This window comes from Salvelinus sp. IW2-2015, linkage group LG28 (assembly GCF_002910315.2).
Source record: "Salvelinus sp. IW2-2015 linkage group LG28, ASM291031v2, whole genome shotgun sequence".
NCBI classification, from domain to species: Eukaryota; Metazoa; Chordata; class Actinopteri; order Salmoniformes; family Salmonidae; genus Salvelinus; species Salvelinus sp. IW2-2015.
In genome coordinates this window covers 19,380,781-19,402,260 of record NC_036868.1, presented here as the reverse complement: position 1 = coordinate 19,402,260, position 21,480 = coordinate 19,380,781, and the positions used below count along the sequence as shown (strand labels likewise).

Sequence of the window (21,480 nt, the reverse complement as noted above, 5' to 3'; positions counted from 1 at the left end):
GTTTTTCACAATTCCTGACATTTAATCCTAGTAAAAATTCCCTGTCTTAGGTCAGTTAGGATCACCACTTTATTTTAAGAATGTGAAATATCAGAATAATAGTAGAGAGAATGATTTATTACAGCTTTTATTTCTTTCATCACATTCCCAGTGGGTCAGAAGTTTACATACACTCAATTAGTATTTGGTAGCATTGCCTTTCAATTGTTTAACTTGGGTCAAACGTTTCGGGTAGCCTTCCACAAGCTTCCCACAATAAGTTGAGTAAATTTGGGCCCATTCCTCCTGACAGAGCTGGTGTAACTGAGTCAGGTTTGTAGGCCTCCTTGCTCGCACACGCTTTTTCAGTATYTTTTCCCACTGCCCCTGTTTCGATACAGGTGCATGATAATGGTCCATTCTAAATCAAATCAAATGTCACATATATATATATATTATTTAGTATATGTAAAGACAAGATTAAATCAAGAATATTCTAATATGTGATCCACAGACTATGATCCACATCGCACTGAACACTGCCCTATCCCATCTGGACAAGAGGAATAACTATGTAAGAATGCTGTTCATTGACTATAGCTCAGCATTCACCACCATAGTACCCTCCAAGCTCATCATTAAGCTTGAGGCCCTGGGTCTGAACCCCGCCCTGTGCAACTGGGTCCTGGACTCCCTGACAGGCGCGCCCGCAAGTGGTTAAGGTAGGAAACAACACCTTCACTTCGCTGATCCTCAACACTGGGGCCCCACAATGCGTGCTCAGCCCCCTCCTGTACACCCTGTTCACCCATGACTGCGTGGCCACGCACGCCTCCAATTCATCAAGTTTGCAGATGACACAACAGTAGTAGGCCTGATTACCAACAATGACGAGACAGACTACAGGGAGGAGGTGAGGGACCTGGGAGTGTGGTGCCAGGAAAGTAACCTCTCACCCAACTTCAACAAAACAAAGGAGCTGATTGTGAACTTCAGGAAACAACAGAGGGAGCGCACCCCTATCCACATCGACGGGACTGCAGTGGAGAAGGTGGAAAAGCTTCAAGTTCCCCAGCGTACACATCACTGACAAACTGAAATGGTCCGCCCACACAGACAGTGTGGTGAAGAAGGCGCGACAGTGCCTCTTCAACCTCAGGAGGCTGAAGAAAATTGGCTTGTCACCTAAAACACTCAAACTTTTACAGATGCACAATCGAAGCATCCTGTCAGGTTGTATCACCGCCTGGTACGGCAACTGCACCGCCCGCAACTGCAGGGCTCTCCAGAGGGTGGTGCGGTGTGCCCAGCGCATCATCAGGGGCAAACTACCTGCCCTCCAGGACACTTACAGCACCCGATGTCACAGGAAGACCAAAAAGATTATCAAAGACAACAACCACCCGAGCCACTGTCTGTTCACCCCGTTATCATCCAGAAGGCGTGGTCAGTACAGGTGCATCAAAGCTGGGACCGAGAGGCTGAAAAACAGCTTCTATCTCAAGGCCATCAGACTGTTAAATAGCCATCACTAGCACATTAGAGGCTGCTGCCCTATATACACTACTGTTCAAAAGTTTGGGGTCACTTAGAAATGTCCTTGTTTTTGAAAGAAAAGCTAATTCTATCCATTAAAATAACCTCAAATTGATCAGAAATACAGTGTAGACATTGTTAATGTTGTAAATGACTATTGTAGCTGGAAACGGCTGTTTTTTAATGGAATGTCTACATAGGCATACAGAGGCCCATTATCAGCAACCATCACGCCTGTGTTCCAATGGTACGTTGTGTTAGCTAATCCAAGTTTATAATTTTGAAAGGCTAATTGATCATTAGAAAACCCTTTTGCAATTATGTTAGCACAACTGAAAACATTTGTTCTGATTAAAAAACTGGCCTTATTTAGACTAGTTGAGTATCTGGAGCATCAGCATTTGTGGGTTCGACTACAGGCTCAAAATGGCCAGAAACAAAGAACTTTCTTCTGAAACTTGTCAATCTATTTTTGTTCTGAGAAATTAATGCGAGAAATTGCCAAGAAACTGAAGATCTCGTACAACAGTGTGTACTACTCCCTTCACAGAACAGCGCAAACTGTCTCTAACCAGAATAGAAAGAGGAGTGGGAGGCCCCGGTGCACAACTGAGCAAGAGGTCAAGTACATTAGATTGTCTTGTTTGAGAAACAGATGCCTCACAAGTCCTCAATTAGCAGCTTCATTAAATATTACCCGCAAAACACCAGTCTCAACGTCAACAGTGAAGAGGCGACTCCGGGATGCTGGCCTTCTMGGCAGAGTTTCAAAGAAAAAGCCATATCTCAGACTGGCCAATAAAATAAAAGATTAAGATGCGCAAAAGAACACAGACACTGGACAGAGGAACTCTGCCTGTTCATTGACTATTGCATAAAACTTTTTTTATGATGGTAGTGGTTGTATTAATTTGGGATCTATCGCATCCCACAACTGTTTGGAATATTTATTTGTCTCAGAATAAAATAGGTCGACTTTTGTACTATGGGGGATAGTAGATTGACATCGGCTAGTGCTTTTGCTGTTTGTTAGGCCTACTCATCTTGTTGGCTGACGAAAAGTAAATGTGGACAGTTCTTCCATTATCTTCAATATTCACCTTGGATGTGTCTGTCTTAACTTGTATTCTGTGAGAAAGACCCGATCACGTGATGGAGAGCTGTGTGAGTGTGTACAGAGTGTGTACAGCCTGCGCAAAAAAAATGTGGCGGAGCTCATGCCTTTCAATAAACTTTTTTCAAATCTTCATTAGTCTCATCATGCAGCCTTACAATGTATTAAACATCTAAACATGTAGCCCAATGTTTGTAGAACAACTAAAGTTACGTTAATAACTCTAAATTAAGCATATAGGATTACCTATTTCTTTGTTAACCGCTTAACACAGAATAGCCGCATGTGCGCACGCCCTCAAATAATTTGGAGAAAATATTTATATTTTATTCAGCTTTGTTCAATTGTATTCTTCATACTATAAAATAATGGCATGAAATTATAAGCAAATCTTGTCTGCTAAATGAACTAGTGTAGGCCACAGCCATTTGGCATAGCCAGATCAGGGCCTAACATAAGGACAACTCGGAGTATGCTATTCTTTTCTTCTGAAATAGACTGCATTTTCTTCATATCATGCTTCTTTAGAACTGTCTAAAATAAATTATGGATTTATTGGGAAGGTGTAGGCTATATTACATGGATTTATTAGACTTTTATTAGACTTAGGATATGTGTGGAAGCCAGGAGATGCAAAATGTGCTTATGTTAATTAGCGGTCAATTACTGTGAGACCGACAGTTATTTGCTTGACAATCACCGGCTGTGTCTTCCTGGTTGTTTCTGAGCAGTCGGTTGTCTATTTTTGATAGTGTTATTTTAGAAGCCACGTTCAAGTTTGTAGCTTGTAGATGCGGAAGTTTGTCTAAAGTTTGGACAAACAAAGGGAGGTTGGTGAACAGAACTCTGTTGCCATCTTACTCATGCCACAATTTTTTTCTTGCCACACAAGTCCATTTTCCATGCATTCTGAGGAATAAAATGATTGAACTTTGATTTTGGGGAAACTCAAACGATCCCTTTAATGGGAATGTGTGTTTGTTATATAATTGTGTCTCCTCTTTCTCCTCTGGTGTCTCAGACTGGACCACACCAAGGCGGCAGTGCTGCCTGAGCTCGTAGAGTTGGCTCGGGACGAGGGGAGCACGGTGCGCCTGGCTGCCTTCGACACCATCATTAACCTGCTGGAGATGTTCGACAGTGGTGAGAAACCTCATACAATGACACCACATCACCTATGTCATGCACCCTCATCACCTCATATAAAACTCATACAATCTTATCACCTCAAACAGTCTCACCTCTCATACAAAAAACCTTCTACAATCTTACCACCTCATACAAACGTCATACAAAACTCTATGTGATTACCCTGCACCCTCACACAGCCGGCCCACATGGCTTTTCCACTGCTGGCACGGTAACGTCATTCAGCCCACATACTTCTGTCTGCGTGGCAGGCCATGCTACACCCTCGTACAGCCTACATAGCCGTCTCTGTGGCCATGTTGCTCTCACATTCAACTTACACTTCTGTCTTCTTACTACAGCGTGCCTCGCAAGCAGCCCACACTACTCCCGATCTGGCGGCTCTTGTTCGCTGGCAATTTTCTACTCATTGATGTTCCAAGAGAGGACAGACGCCCACACGTTCATATTGTTCCGGAAAAGTCTTTAAGCCAAAGCAGTATTTTGACTGGAAAAGCTTTATAAAAGCACTTACAGAAAATACGGTTATAATGTTCCTATTCAATGGTTTTGATGTTCCTATTGATCCGTTTTTTTTTACCTAAGATCTATCTTAGGGTTGCATATTTCTTATTCTAGCTCTGCACAAGCACAACTGATTTCACTACTCAACTAATACTCAAACCCTTGATTAGCTGTATATGGTGTGCTTGTGCTCTGCAAAAAAAATATGCAATCATTGGGATTCCCAAGAACCAGTCTACTACAGACATAAACCTGGCTCATTAAAACCAATGCACTTCACAACYTTGTCTCTACATTGTCTGTGCGAAACACTTACTTGTCTGGCTTAGCGACACTCTTCCAAGACACCCCTGCACCCGCAGAGTTTCTTTGATATGCAAATACTATACTCGTTACAGTAGTTTGCAAACTGGCTCCAACTAAGCTGTCGGTCTTCTATCTCTTCACGAGGCTTTTGCACGCGTGTCGGGCCATCAAGGACATGGGCCGTATTCCATTCTGAAAACTGGCTACCTTCCCCTTTATACTAGACGACTCACCATTGCAGATTCGCTACGTGGAGTCCCGGACCTATTGTGTTCATCTTTCAGATGTCCTTTCAGATCTGTCCAGGCAAGTTGACAGGTCAGAGAAAAGGTACCAAGATAGCTCTTATACACTCCATGGCCGCATGATGAGTGATAACGTCATATTGAGTTGAAAATAATTGCTATGTTTTGGAATGGAATGCGGCCACTGTGTGTATGAGGGCTGACAATTCCGATTGTCCTCTCTCTGCCAGATGCCCGTTGCATTGGGAGGCAGCCCCGTCATGTCAAACTGTCTTTCTCTCTTCTCTCCCCCTCACTTTTTAGACGACAGGACGCGTGTTATCTTTCCACTGGTGAAGACGTTCTGTGAAAAGTGCTTTAAAGCTGACGAGGCGGTGCTGGCTTCGCTGTCATTTCAGTATGGCAAGCTCTGTCACGGACTCTCAGGTGGGTTTCAGACCTCTTAAGGCTAGGCACCACACCCTAATAGGGTATTTCTTCCCCTTATTCATATCACAATTAACTTTTACCACTTGAATGGGTCTATGTCCTCATTGTGGTTTTACAGACGGGTTCATTACGTTTTATGTACTCACTTTATTCTAATATTTATGAAATGCACATTGTTATATTTGGTAACACTTTTCTTTTCCCTCAACTCCAACCCCATTCGATGCATGGACACTACGTATGATGGCGCCGACAGAGATGGTCGCCTCGCTTCGCGTTCTTAGGAAACTATGCAGTATTTTGTTTTTTTATGTATTATTTCTTACATTGTTACACCAGGAAATCTTAAGTCTTATTACATACAGTCGGGAAGAACTATTGGATATAAGAGCAACGTCAACTTACCAACATTACGACCAGGAATACGACTTTCCCAAAGCGGATCCTCTGTTTGAACTACCACCCAGGACAATGGATCAGATCCCAGTAGGCGACCCAAAACAACAGCGCCGCAGAAGCGGCAGACGGAGCGGTCTTCTGGTCAGGATCCGTAGGCAGGCACATCGCTCACCGCTCCTGAGTATACTACTCGCCAATGTCCAGTCTCTTGACAACAAGGTAGACGAAATTCGAGCAAAGGTTGCCTTCCAGAGAGACGTCAGAGATTGTAACATTCACTCGGGGTATGTTATCAGAGTCGGTACAGCCACCCGGTTTCTTCATGCATCGCGCCAACAGAAACAAACATCTCTTTGGTAAGAAGAAGGGCGGGGGTGTATGCCTTATGATTAACGAGTCGTGGTGTGATCATAACAACATACAGAAACTCAAGTCTTTTTGTTCACCTGAACTAGAATTCCTTACAATCCAATGCCGACCACATTATCTACCAAGAGAATTCTCTTCGATTATAATCACAGCCATGTATACCCCCCCCCCACAAGCAGACACCTCGACGGCCCTGAAAGAACTTCATTGGACTCTATGTAAACTGGAAACCATATATCCTGAGGCTGCATGTATTGTAGCTGGGGATTTTAACAAAGCTATGTAGAAAACAAGGCTCCTTAAATTTTAGCAGCATATCGAATGCGCGACCCGGGCTGGCAGCATTCAGCATCATTGCTACTCTAACTTCCGCACGCATACAAAGCCCTCCCTCGCCCTCCTTTCGGCAAATCTGACCACGACTCCATTTTGTTGCTCCCAGCCTATAGACAGAAACTAAAACAGGAAACGCCCGTGCTCAGATCTGTTCAACGCTGGTCCGACCAATCGGATTCCACGCTTCAAGATTGCTTCGATCACGTGGACTGGGATATGTTCCAGATAGCCTCCTGACATCAACATTGATGTATACGCTGATCCGGTGAGCGAGTTTATTAGCAAGTGCATCGGTGATGTTGTACCCACGGTGACTATTAAAACCTTCCTCAACCAGAAACCGTGGATTGATGGCAGCATTCGCGCAAAACTGAAAGCGCGAACCACTGCTTTTAATCACTGAAACATGACCGAATACAAAGAGTGTAGATTTTCCCTCTGCAAGGCGATCAAATAAGCTAAGTGTCAGTGTAGAGTCAAAGTAGAGTCGCAATTCAATGGCTCAGACACGAGACGTATGTGGCAGGGTCTACAGTCAATCACGGATTACAAAAAGAAAACCAGCCTCGTCGCGGACACCGACGTCTTGCTCCAAGACAAATTAAACAACTTTTTCGCTTTGAGGACAATACAGTACCACTGACACGGCCCGCTACCAAAACCTGAAGTCTCTCCTTCACCGCGGCCAATGTGAGTAAAACATTTAAACGTGTTAACCCTYGCAAGGCTGCCGGCCCTGACGGCATCCCGAGCCGCGTCCTCAGAGCATGCACAGACCAGCTGGCTGGTGTGTTTACGGACATATTCAATCAATCCCTATCCCAGTCTGCTGTTCCCACATGCTTCAAGAGGGCCACCATTGTTCCTGTTCCCAAGAAAGGAAAGGTAACTGAGCTAAACGACTATCGCCCCGTAGCACTCACTTCTGTCATCATGAAGTGCTTTGAGAGACTAGTCAAGGATCATATCACCTCCACCCTACCTGACACCCTATTTCTTACCGCCCCAATAGGTCCACAGACGACGCAATCGCAATCACACTGCACACTGCCCTAACCCATCTGGACAAGAGGAATACCTATGTAAGAATGCTGTTCATCGATTACAGCTCAGCATTTAACACCATAGTACTCTCCAAACTCGTCATTAAGCTCGTGACCCTGGGTCTCGGCTTTCTGACGGGCCGCCCCCAGGTGATGAGGGTAGGAAACAACATCTCTACCCTGCTGATCCTGAACACGGGGGCCCCACAAGGGTGCGTTCTCAGCCCTCTCCTGTACTCCCTGTTCACCCTTGACCGCGCGGCCATGCACGCCTMCAACACAATCATCAAGTTTGCAGACGACACTACGGTGGTAGGCTTGATTACCAACAACGACGAGACGGCCTACAGAGAGGAGGTGAGGGCCCTCGGAGTGTGGTGTCAGGAAAATAACCTCACACTCAACGTCAACAAAATGAAGGAGATGATCGTGGACTTCAGGAAACAGCAGAGGGAGCWCCCCTCTATCCACATCGACGGGACAGTAGTGGAGAAGGTGGAAAGTTTTAASTTCCTCGGCATACACATCACAGACAAACTGAAATGGTCCTCTTCAACCTCAAGAAGTTGAAGAAATTTGGCTTGTCACCGAAAACACTGACAACCTTTTACAGGTGCACAATCGAGAGCATCCTGTCAGGCTGTATCAACGCCTGGTACGGCAACTGCTCCRCCCATAACCGTAAGTCTCTCCAGAGTAGTGAGGTCTGCACAACGCATCACCGGGGGCAAACTAGCTGACCTCCAGGACACCTACACCACCCGATGTCACAGAAAGGCCAAAAAGATCATCAAGGACAACAACCACCCGAGCCACTGCCTGTTCACCCCGCTATCATCCAGAAGGCAGTCAGTACAGGTGCATCAAAGCTGGGAACGAGAGACTGAAAAACAGCTTCCATCTCAAGGCCATCAGACTGTTAAACAGCCATCACTAACATTGAGTGGCTGCTGCCAACATACTGACTCAATCTCTAGCCACTTTAACGATTCAAAATTGGATGTAGCAAGTGTATCACTAGTCACTTTAAACAATGCCACTTAATGTTTACATACCCTACATTACTCATCTCATATGTACAGTTGGAAGTCGGAAGTTTACATACACCTTAACCAAATACATTTAAACTCAGTTTTTCACAATTCCTGACATTTAATCCTAGTAGAAATTCCTTGTCTTAGGTCAGTTAGGATCACCACTTTATTTTAAGAATGTGAAATGTCAGAATAATAGTAGAGAGAATGATTTATTTCAGCTTTTTAAAAAAATCATCACATTCCCAGTGGGTCAGAAGTTTACATACACTCAATTAGTATTTGGTAGCATTGCTTTTAAATTGTTTAACTTGGGTCAAACGTTTTGGGTAGCTGGTGTAACTGAGTCAGGTTTGTAGGCCTCCTTGYTCGCACACGCTTTTCAGTTCTGCCATCCAAATTTCTATGGGATTGAGGTCAGGGCTTTTGTGATAACCCTTCCAATACCTTGACTTTRTTGTCCTTAAGCCATTTTGCCACAACTTTGGAAGTATGCTTGGGGTCATTGTCCATTTGGAAGACCCATTTGCGACCAAGCTTTAACTTCCTGACTGAAATCTTGAGATGTTGCTTCAATATATCCACATAATTTTCATCCTTATGATGACACCTATTTTGTGAAGTGCACAAGGCCCTCCTGCAGCAAAAAGCACCCCCACAACATGATGGTGGATGGTGTTCTTCGGCTTGCAAGCATCCTCCTTTTTCCTCCAAACATAACGATGGTCATTATGGCCAAACAGTCCTATTTTTGTTTCATCAGACCAGAGGACATTTCTCCAAAAAGTACGATCTTTGTCCCCGTGTGCAGTTGCAAACCGTAGTCTGGCTTTTTTATGGCGGTTTTGGAGCAGTGGCTTCTTCCTTGCTGAGCGGCCTTTCAGGTCATGTCGATATATAACTCGTTTTACTGTGGATATAGATACTTTTGTACCTGTTTCCTCCAGCATCTTCACAAGGTCTCCCTTTGCTGTTGTTCTGGGATTGATTTGCACTTTTTGCACCAAAGTACGTTCATCTCTAGGAGACAGAACGCGTCTCCTTCCTGAGCGGTATGACGATTGCGTGGTCTCATGGTGTTTTTACTTGCGTGCTATTGTTTGTACAGATGAACGTGGTACCTTCAGGCGTTTGGAAGTTGCTCCCAAAGATGAACCAGACTTGTGGAGGTCTTGGCTGATTTCTTTTGATTTTCCCATGATGTCAAGCAAAGAGAAGGTAGGCCTTGAAATACATCCACAGGTACACCTCCAATTGACTCAAATTATGTCAATTAGCCTATCAGAAGCTTCTAAATCCATGACATCATTTTCTGGAATTTTCCAAGCTGTTTAAAGGCATGGTCAACTTAGTGTATGTAAACTTCTGACCCACTGAAATTGTGATACAGTGATTTAGTAGATGAAATAATGTTTGTAACAATTGTTGGGAAAATTACTTGTGTCATGCACAAAGTAGATGTCCTAACCGACTTGCCAAAACTGTAGTTTGTTAACAAGAAATTTGTGGAGTGGTTGAAAAATGACTTTTAATGACTCCAACCTAAGTGTATGTAAACTTCCGACTTCAACTGTATATACTGTACTCTATACCATCTACTGCATCTTGCCTATGCCGCACGGCCATCGCTCATCCATATATGTATATGTACATGTTCTTATTCATTCCTTTACACTTGTGTGTATAAGGTAGTTGTTGTGAAATTGTTAGATTACTTGTTAGATATTACTGCAAGCTAGAAGCACAAGAATTTCGCTACACTCGCATTAACATCTGCTAACCATGTGTATGTGACCAATAAAGTTTGATTTGATTTGGAACGGATGTGGGTGGAGCTATGTCTACATAAGGATGCAAAAAAAAAAAAATGTATCACAAAGCTCTGACCAAGACCTTGAGGCTGATACATAAAGCTTTTTAAAGAGCAGTGATACTATCAAGAGCAGTGTGCGGGCTTCTTCTTTTTTTTCATGTTATTCAACTGTTACCATGCACCTGCAAAAAAGATAGCTCAGATGTGCGAGTGCCTTTTGAATTTTTGAATTTTGAACCACTTGAATGTAGACATAAATACAATACATTTAAAATGAAATACAGTCCTTTTTGTATTAAAATTCGCAAATGAGGTAATACACATACACAAAAGTATGTGGACACCCCTTCAAATTAGTGGATTCGGCTATTTCAGCCACACCCGTTGCTGACAGGTGAATAAAATCGAGCACACAGCCATGCAATCTCTATAGACAAACATTGGCAGTAGAATGGCTTTACTGAAGAGCTCAGTGACTTTCAACTTGGCACCGTCATAGGACGCCACCTTTCCATCTAGTCAGTTTTACTTGAGTAAAGTAAAGATACCTTAATAGAAAATTACTCAAGTAAAAGTGAGTCACCCAGTAAAATACTACTTGAGTAAAAGTATAAAGTATTTGGTTTTAAACATTAAGTATCAAAAGTCAAAGTATAAGTATAAATAATTTTAAATTCATTATATTAATCAAACCAGACAGCACAATTGTCTTTTTCTTTTTTTGTTTACGGATAGCTCGGGGCACAGTTCAACACTGAGACATCATTTACAAATGAAGAATTTGTGTTTAGTGAGTCCGCCAGATAAGAGGCAGTAGGAATGACCAGGAATGTTCTCTTAAGTGTGTGAATTGAATCATTTTCCTGTCTTGCTAAGCATTCAAAATGTAACAAGTACTGTTGGGTGTCATGGAAAATGTATGGAGTAAAAAGTACATAATTTTCTTTCGGGATGAAGTTAAGTAAAAGTTGTCAAAAATATAAATAGTAGTGACGCCCGGGTTCGATCCCAGGCTGTGTCGCAGCCGACCGCAACCGGGAGACCCATGACCGGGAGGCCAGGCTACATAAACACACACAGGTCCCTTTGTGTGATTCTGATTCCTGTCTGCTAGATTTGGTCCTATCTGGTCCTAATTCTTCTCTCCTGCAGCGTCTTTCACGGAGGAGCAGCACCTGTGGTTCCTGGAGTTCTATAAGAAGCTGTGTGTACTGGGCCTGCAGCATGAAAACGGCCACTCAGACAACCAGGTCTACCCGCTGGAGCTGGAGAGCAAGTACGCCCTGGTGCGACGCAATTGCGCCTACAACTTCCCCGTGAGTGACTGCTGACCAACACACGCACACATATACGCATGCAAACACACAAGTTTCCAACCAACCCTCCCTCCCACTCTTGAACAGTCTCTGAAGTCTAGCAGCGTGTTTGAAGGAATCAAGTCTGTAACTGTACCATCTGTCTTTCTGCCTCTGTTTGAAAATGCTCCTGGTCAACTCTTGGTGATTGTTGCCATATGGGTGGCTTAGTGTTTTATAAAAATGTCTTAAGTGTTGCGGCTACATGTTGCAAACACCTTACAAGTTTGAAAAGATTTATAAAGCTTGAACTTTTTGAGTCTATAGAGGGGAATAGTGTGCCTTAGTCAGTTATTTAAATCACCTACAATAGTGTATGAACTGAAATAGTCTTGGCAATAGCGTGTGTGTGTGTGCATGCACATGCACGTGGGGTGCATGTGTTGTGGACGTTGTAGAGAGTGTATAGTAGGATCGAAACGAGTATCGCAATACTCGTTTGTGTCGTGGCAAGGAAACAAAACATGAAGCAGAATTAACTTCTTTAGGAAAACAGCCCTAATGTTGGAAACAAACATCAGTACTTTGTTGAAGCACCTTTGGCAGCGATTACAGCCTTGAGTCTTCTTGGGTATGACGCTACAAGCTTGGCACACCTGTATTTGGAGAGTTTCTCCCATTCTTCTCTGCATATTCTCTCAAACTCTGTAAGGTTGGATGGGAAGGGTCGCTGCTGAGTTTTTTTTCAGGTCTCTACAGAGATGTTCAATCATGTTCAAGTCTGGGCTTCGGATGAGCCACTGAAGGACATTCAGAAACATGTCCCAAAGCCACTCCTGCATTGTCTTGGCTGTGTGCTTAGGATCGTTGGCCTGTTGGAAGGTGAACCTTCACCCCAGTCTGAGGTGCTGAGCACTCTGGAGCAGGTTTTCATCAAGGATCTCTCTGTACTTTGCTCCAGTCATCTTTCCCTTGATCCTGACTAGTCTCCCAGTCCCTGACTCTGAAAAACATCCCCACAGCATGTTGCTGCCACCACCATGCTTCACCGTAGAGATGGTGCCAGGTTTCCTCCAGACGTGATGCTTGGCAATCTTGTTTGTTATGGTCTGAGAGTCTTTAGGTGCCTTTTGGCAAACTTCAAGCTGCAGGGACTGGGAGACATGTGCCTTTTACTAAGGAGAGGCTTCCGTTTGGCCACTCTACCATAAAGGCCTGATTGGTGGAACGCTGCAGAGATTGTTGTCTTTCTGGAAGTTTCTCCCACCTCCACAGGGGAACTCTGTAGCTCTGTCAGAGTGACCATCGGGTTCTTGGTCACCTCCCTGACCAAGGCCCTTCTCCCGATTGCTCAGTTTGGCTGGGCGGGCAGCTCAAGGAAGAGTCTTGGTGGTTCCAAACTTCTTCCATTGTAAAAATGATGGAGACCACTTTGTTCTTGGGGACCTTCAATGGTTCAGAAATATGTTGGTACCCTTCCCCAGAGCTGTGTCGACACAATCCTGTCTCGGAGCTCTACAGACAATTCCTTCGACCTCATGGTTTGGTTTTTGCTCTGACATGCACTGCCAACTATGCAACCTTATAAAGAAAAAGTGTATGCCTTTCCAAATCATGTCCAATCAATTGAATTTACCACAGGTGGACTCCAATCAAGTTGTAGAAACATCTGAAAGATGTTCAATGGAAACATGATGCAGCTGAGCTCAATTGAGTCTCATAGCAATCATTTCTAAAAACATGTTTTCGCTTTGTCATTATGGGCTGTGTAGATTAATGAGGATTTAAATGTGTATTTAACCCATTTTAGAATGAGGCTGCAACGTAACAAAATGTGGAAAAAGTCAAGGGGTCTGAATACTTTCTGAATGCACTATACCTGCACGTGTTGTCATGAGTCAGGCACGGGTGTATTTTTAGCACATGGATCCACCCCCTGACCTGCTGAATGATAGTGTCTCTGTCATACTCTGTCAGCACRGGGAAGTTAAAATTGTTGTCCCATGGTCATGGGGCTTTAGAGAGTTACACACACACGCATATCATCATACACACAACACAGCCCATGTAATGGGGTCAGGAGGGTAGAGGAGCCACCTGTAACAATAGGCCTGATGAGAGGCCTTGTCCACAGCTCTTTTGTTCCCACAGGCAGGGAGGTTCTCCTCCCCTGGTCCAGCTAGGTGTCTCTGCGTCACAAATAGCACCCTATTCCCTACATAGTGCACTACTTTTGACCAGGGCCTATAGCTCTGGTCAAAAGTAGTGCACTGTTGGGAATAGGGTGCCAATTGGTATGCAGCCTAGGTGTGCCCACTTCGCTCAAGCCCTCAATAATGTATCATTTGGGACTAACTGTGGTGGCAGTTCAAGGCCGTGGTTATTCGGGCACACCGTAGCAAAACGTTTTGCAACAGAATATGAAAACGAAGGCCTTCCGAGTGGCGCAGCCGTCTAAGGCACTACAGTCTGGGTTTCGATCCCAGGCTGTGTCATTACTGGTCGTGACCGGGGGGGGGKGGGGGGGTGTTTTTACTTGGCTCATCGCGCTCTAGCGACTCATTGTGGTGGGCCGGGCGCYTGCAGGCTGASTTCGGTCGTCAGTGGAACGGTGTTTCCTCCGACACATTGGTGCAGCTTACTTCCGGGTTTAGCGAGCGGATGTTAAGAAGCGCGGTTTGGCGGGTTATGTTTTGGAGGACGCATAACTCGACCTTCGCCTCTCCCGAGTCTGTTGGGGAGTTGCAGCGATGAGACAAGATCGTAATCACAAAACTGGGGAGAAAAAGGGGGTAAAAATGTGTAAGTACCTTCCTGTTTCCTTCCGTTTGGTGGCCGATGAACTCGACCCAGCTGTCTGCAGAGTTAAACCTCGCCAACTGTCTCAAAAGAGAAGGCAAGCATCAGGGAAACTGTCAAAGTTAATTGCATTTTAGTGTCTGGTCACCATTTTAGTATTGAATTGTTTTAATTCAAAAGAGGGTTGTTCACACACTACAAGACTTACTGCTCCTAGTACTTGTAGATAAGAACTTTATATTCAAAATGGAAACTCCAGCACAATGGCATTATTGTGTATGTTCTACAAAGTTTCTACTGAATCTTGGTAAATTAAAGGATGCTTGCATTATGTGGTTATACTAGCCTTGCGTGGTAGAAGATTCCATTTTGATTATGGCAAAAAATATGTATCAGATTTCCACAAGTGCATAGGGATTCATTTTAAACAAGTTATCACTCCCTGTGACATCACTTTTTCTTCAGGCCATGGTGTTATTCGCTGACCCCAACCACTTCCTGACGGAGCTTTACCCTACCTTCTCCAGTCTGTGTCATGACCCCGAGATCACGGTGCGACGCACAATGGCCGAGGGCTTCCACGAGGTAAGGTGGCTGCTGTTTGGACACTGGCTTATTCTGTTTTGTCAATAAAACACATAAAGGATAGACTGCCAATGTGATTTGTGTCATTAATTAATTTTGTCAAAAAAATAACTATTTAAGTGACAGGGTTGACCATTTAATCTTAAATCAGCCATAACTCCCCTTGTGACAGGGGGAATGGAAGTGTGTTGTGTGCTACAGAGAGGGTCTATTGAATGTACAAAGTACCCCCCCCCCCGGGATTTTTTCAGAATTTGCTGCGTTACAAAGTGGGATTGAAATAGATTTAATTGTGATTTTTTTTTGTCATTGATCTACACAAAATACTTCATAATGTGAAAGTAAAATACAATAAAAAAATAATCTAATTAATAACAATTTAATAACAAAAATATATATGTCACTTAAGTATCCAACCCTTTTCTTTAGGCTTAACAAATCACACAGTAAGTTACATGGACTCACTGTGTGAAATAATAGGGATTGACATTTCTGAATGACTAACCCTTCCTCTGCCCCCCCCCCCCATACTTACATCAGTAAGGTCCCTCAGTCAAGTATTGAATTTCAAGCACCGTTTCAACTACAAAGACCAGGTAGCTTATCGAAACCCTAATTAAGAAAGGCAGTGATTAGTAGATGGGTAACAATAACAAATCAGACATTGAATATCTCTTTAAGCATGGTTAAGTTAAGACACAAAGATACAGTTGACCTTCTGAACTGAGCTGCAGGACAGGAAGGAAACTGCTCAGGGTCCTACAGTTGACAGTGCATGTCAGAGCAAAAACCAAGCCATGAGGTCGAAGGAATTGTCCGTTGAGCTCCAAGACAGGATTGTGTCGAGGCACAGATCTGGGGAAGGGTACCAAAAAATGTCTGCACCATTGAAGGTCCCCAAGAACACAGCTGGCCGCCGGGCCAAACTGAGCAATCGTGGGGAGAAGGGCCTTGGTCAGGGAGGTGACCAAGAACCCGACAGAGCTCTAGAGTTCTTCTGTGGAGATGGGAGAACCTTCAAGAAAAACAACCTTCTCTGCAACACTCCACCAATCTGGCTACTCTACGGCCACACCTCAGTAAAAGGCAAATGTCAGTGCACTTGGAGTTTGCCAAAAGTCACCTAAAGGACTCTGACCTTAAGAAACCATATTCTCTGGTCTGATGAAACCCGGATTGAACACTTTGACTGAATGCCATGCGTCACGTCTGGAGGAAACCTGGCACTATCTCTACGGTGAAGCAGTGGTGGCAGCAWCATGCTGTGGGGATGTTTTTTAGAGGTAGAGACTGGGAGACTAGTCAGGATCAAGGGAAAGATGAACGGATCAAAGTACAGAGGGAGCCTTGATGAAAACATGCTCCAGAGTGCTCAGGACCTCAGACTGTGACAAAGGTTCCCCTTTCCAACAGGACAACAACCCTAAGCACACAGCCAAGACAATGCAGGAGTGGCTTCGGGACAGGTTTCTGAATGTCCTTGAGTGGCCCAGCCAGAGCCCGGACTTGAGCCCGATCGAACATCTCTGAAGAGACCTGAAAATAGCTGTGAAGTGACGCTCCCATCCAACTTGACAGAGCTTGAGAGTATCTGCAGAGAAGAATAGGAGACACTCCTAATATACAGGTGTGCCAAGCTTGTAGAGTTATACCCAAGAAGAATCACGGCTGTAAATCGCAACAAATTACTGAGTAAAGGGTCTGAATACTTATGTAAATGTAGTATTTCAGTTTAATTAAATTAGCAAACCTGTTTTTGCTTTGTCATTATTGGGTATTGTGTAGATTTAAATCAATTTCAGAAATAAGGCTGTAATGTAACAAAATGTGTAAAATCTCAACGGTCTGAATGCACCGGAATTACCTAAATGACAGTGAAAAGAATACAAATATACGGGATAAAATATTCCAAAACATGCAACGAAGCACTAAAGTAATACTGAAAAAAACAAAACACAACACTGCTCAGACCCAGATGGAGACACAGGAGGCGAATAGTACGAGTCTCACAATTTATTTCAGTAAAACGGGCAGGCAATCGGAAGTCAAGGCAGGCAAAGAGTCATTATCCAAATCAGAGTCAGGCAGGTATAGGACGGCAGGCAGGGTCAGGACAGAACCGGGAAGACTAGAAAAAGCTAAATCTAGAGCACAGGAAACACGGGAGCACGCTGGTAGGACTTGACGGGACAAGACAAACTGGCAACAGACAAACAGGAGACAAAGGGCTGTGAGACAGGGGTTTGGAAACAGGAGACAAAGGGCTGTGAGACAGGGGTTTAATTCTAGATACATGGAAAGTGGGATGTATACGGAGGGTGCAGGGCAACAGAAGGTCAACAGTAGAGGGGCTAAGGACCTTAGAGATGGGGAAAGGGCCGATAGAATGGGGGTAAAGTTTGTGGGACTCCACACGGAGGTGCAGATCCCGAGTGGAAAGCCATACCTTCTGCCCAAGCCCGTAGCGGGGAGCAGGGTCTGGTGGCGGTCCGCCTGTCATCGATACCTGGAGGTGGTCTTGAGAAGGGCGGCCTGGGCTCTCTTTCAGGTACGGTGACAGCGATGGACGAACATCTAGACAGAAGGTATGCTGACCTCTTCCTCCGGGACAACCAGGGGCTGATATCCCAGGGAACACTCTAAAGGCGAGAGACCAGTAGCAGAACAGGAAAGGGTGTTGCGGGCATATTCCATCCACATAAGTTGCTGGCTCCAGGTGGTGGGATTGGTGGAGATGAGGCAACGAAGAGTTGTCTTCAGGTCCTGATTGGCTAGCTCCGACAACGTTTTTGGTGGCCCACCATGGTTCCTGTCGTCTCCACGTTCGTTACCGCCTGCACTGTGTGTGCGCAGAACAAGACTCCGCAGCAAGCTCCGGCTGTCCTCCTTCAACCACTCCCTGTTCCTCACAGGAACCTGGTCCCATATATCCTTGGACTTCGTCACGGGTCTCCCTCCATCAGAGGGCAACACCACCATCCTTACGATGGTGGATAGGTTTTCCAAAGCCGCCCATTTTATCCCCCTTCCTAAGTTGCCCTCAGCTAAGGAGACGGTCCAGTTCATGGTGCAGCACGTCTTCCGGATCCATTGACTTCCGGTCGTAATGGTTTCCGATCGCTGTCCTCAGTTCTCATCCCGGTTCTGGAAGGCGTTATTCATCCTCATTGAGTCGTCGCCCAGCCTGTCCTCTGGTTTTCATCCCCAGTCTAACGGCCAGTTCGTATTATCACAGCTCAGGCTAAGACCCAGATGCAGACACAGGAGGCGGATAGTACGAGTCGAGTCTGAGTGTATTTCAGTACAAGGGGCAGGCAATCGGTAGGTCAAGACAGGCAAAGAGTTGTTATCCAAATCAGAGTCAGGCAGGTCCAGGACGGCAGGCAGGATCAGGACAGGCAGAAAGGTCAGAACTGGGAAGACTAGAAAAAGCAAAAACTAGAGCACAGGAAACAAGGGAACACGCTGGTAGGACTGGCAACAGGACAAACTGGCAACAGACAAACAGAAAAGGCAGGTATAAATACACATGAGGTAATGGGAGACACCTGGTGGGGGTTGGAGACAATCACAAGACAGGTGAAACAGATCAGGGTTTGACAACATCAAAGCAATACACATTTTGGCATGAAGTTAAAGCCTTACAGTACCAGTCAAAAGTTTGGACACACCTACTCATTCCAGGGTTTTTCTTTATTTTTACTATTTTCTACATTGTAGAATAATAGTGAAGACATCAAAACTATGACATAACGCATATAGAATCATGTAGTAACCAAAAAAGTGTTAAACAAATCAAAATACATTTTATATGTAAGATTCTTCTTCCACCCTTTCCCTTGATGACAGCTTTGCGTACTCTTGGCATTCTCTCAACCAGCTTCATCAGGTAGTCACCTGGAATGCATTTCAATTAACAGGTGTTCCTTGTTAAAAGTTTTCTACAATTTAGGTGTGTCCAAACCTTTGACTGGTACTCTATGTTTGGGGCAAATCCAACATAACATATCACTGAGTTAACTGCCTCCTTATTCTCAAGCATGGTGGTGGCTGCATCATGGTATGGATATGCTTGACATTGGATATAAAGAAACAGGATGGAGCTAAGCACAGGCAAAATCAAAGACGAAAACCAGCTTCAGTCTGCTTTATACCAGACACTGGGAGAGGAATTCACCTTTCAGCAGGACAATAACCTACAAAACAAGGCCAAATCTACGCTGGAGTTGCTTACCAAGAAGACAGAGACAGAGTGGCTAAGTTACAGTTTTGACTTAAATCTGATTGAAAATCTATGGCATGACTTGAAAATTGTTGTCTATCGATGATCCCCAACAACTTGACAAAGCTTGGAGAATTCTCAAAAGACGAATAGGTAAATGTTGCACAATCCATGTGTGCAAAGCTCTTACTTAATAAGACTCACAGCTGTAATCGCTGCAAAAGGTGTTTCTAACATGTATTGACTCAGCGTGGTGAATACTTATCTAATCAAGATACTGTATATCAGTGTTTTCTTTAATATTAGTCTGTAGAAAATATATATATTTTCTTCCACTTTGACATTACAAAATATTTTCTGGAGATTGCTGAAAAAAAAATGTTTTAATCAATTTTAATACCACTTTGTAACACCATAAAATGTGAATAAATCCAAGGGGATGAATACTTATAATACCCACTGTAAGCTTAAAAAAWTCTAATAATTTGTTATCTACCCTAATAATCTATGGGTAACAGGGTTGACGTGTTACACTCAACATTCTCAGTTTTCCAACACAAAATACCTGAAAATGGCAAAAAAGAGTAGGACCAGCTCACCTGCTTGTAAACCATGATTTGACTATAATATGGTCAATGCAGTGAAAATGTTTTTTTAAAAAGCCTTTGTGTCTTAGCCAATCCATGGCAAGGACAAAAAGACCCACCAATGCCTTGCGGCTGAAGAAACATACCCAATTTGACAACATGTTTCTTGAGTTATATTAGCTACAAATGTTGTGTATGTCCCAGATCCTCATCCAAAAGCAATTTCTGTGTGCTACATTTCAGAACAATTCAAAATGTGATAGATCACACTGACACAACCCGATGGAGTTTGACAGCCTGAATTCCAATTCGAAGTAGTCTGAATCGATTAGTCTAATTCCTTGAAATAGAATCTGGTTGTGTATGCCAACACATAACGTCACAATTTCTCTTCTCCCCCTCTTGATCGCTCAGATTGTCAAGCTGTTGGGCCCCAATGTCCACTTCATTCACAAGGAGCTGGTTGTGTTACTGCAGGACGACTCACTTGAGGTGAGACACGCAGAAGACTCACTTTGTTAAAAGTATGTTTGAAATATGTAGTAAACTAGAAAAGTGCTTGCTAGCTTGTCTTAAAGTATTTATGATTGTGAAATAAGTTATGGTATTGGTAGTGACTTCAGTAGTAATGGTAGTGAATGGTTATAGTGGAAAAAGTACTTACATGGACAGATTGATTGATAGAAGGATGGCTAGGATAGCAAGGACATGTGAAATTTGATTTTGTGTCTAGATTGAACGGTTCAAGAGATACTGTTATTGTTGGTGGGTTATTATATGCTAATTTATGATCAAACAAATAATCTGAACAGAGCTACGTAATTTACACTAGAGTGGTTTTTATATCAGTGGGGCAAAAAAAGTATTTAGTCCAGCCACAATGTGGCAAGTTCTCCATTAAAAAGATGAGAGAGGCTGTACTTTTCATCATAGGTACACTTCAACTATGACAAGCAAAATGAGATTTTTTTTCCAGAAAATCACATTGTAGGATTTTTTATGAATTTATTTGCAAATTATGGTGGAAATAGTATTTGGTCAATAACAAAGGTTTATCTCAATACTTGTTATATACCCTTTGTTGGCAATGACAAGGTCAAAGCGTTTTTGTAAGTCTTCACAAGGTTTTCACACACTGTTGCTGGTATTTGGCCCATTACTCCATGCAGATTCCTCTAGAGCAGTGATGTTTTGGGGCTGTTGCTGGGCAAACGGACTTTCAACTCCTCCAAAGATTTTCTATGGGTTGAGATCTGGAGACTGGCTAGGCCACTCCAGGACTTGAAATGTTTCTTACGAAGCACTCCTTCGTTGCCCGGGCGGTGTGTTTGGATCATTGTCATGCTGAAAGACCCAGCCACGTTTCATCTTCATGCCCTTGCTGATGGGAAGGAGGTTTTCACTCAAATCTACGATGCATGGCCCATTCATTTTCCTTTACACGGATCAGTCGCCTGGTCCCTTTGCAGAAAAACAGCCCAAAGCATGATGTTTCACTCCCATGCTTCACATAGGTATGGTGTTCTTTGGATGCAACTCAGCATTCTTTGTCTCCAAACACGACGAGTTGAGTTTTTACCAAAAAGTTATATTTGGTTTCATCTGACCAATCCGACATTCTCCAATTCTTCTGGATCATCCAAATGCTCTAGCAAACTTCAGAGGGCCTGGCATGTACTGGCTAAGCAGGGGGACACGTCTGGCACTGCAGGATTTGAGTCCCTGGCGGCGTAGTG

The 21,480-nt window shown here is 43.8% G+C and overlaps 1 protein-coding gene across 2 annotated transcripts in view; it reads left to right on the top strand.

The window, feature by feature from the left end:
- Positions 1-21,480, top strand: part of ppp4r4 (protein phosphatase 4, regulatory subunit 4) — a 116,592-nt gene that overhangs the window by 63,992 nt on the left and 31,120 nt on the right. For both annotated transcript variants that reach the window (XM_023973829.3, XM_070435950.1), the window contains 5 exons: positions 3,651-3,772; positions 5,137-5,259; positions 11,409-11,572; positions 14,816-14,935; positions 20,159-20,236. In XM_023973829.3, coding sequence (XP_023829597.1) covers positions 3,651-3,772; positions 5,137-5,259; positions 11,409-11,572; positions 14,816-14,935; positions 20,159-20,236 — 607 coding nt within the window. The remainder of the gene's footprint in view (positions 1-3,650; positions 3,773-5,136; positions 5,260-11,408; positions 11,573-14,815; positions 14,936-20,158; positions 20,237-21,480) is intronic.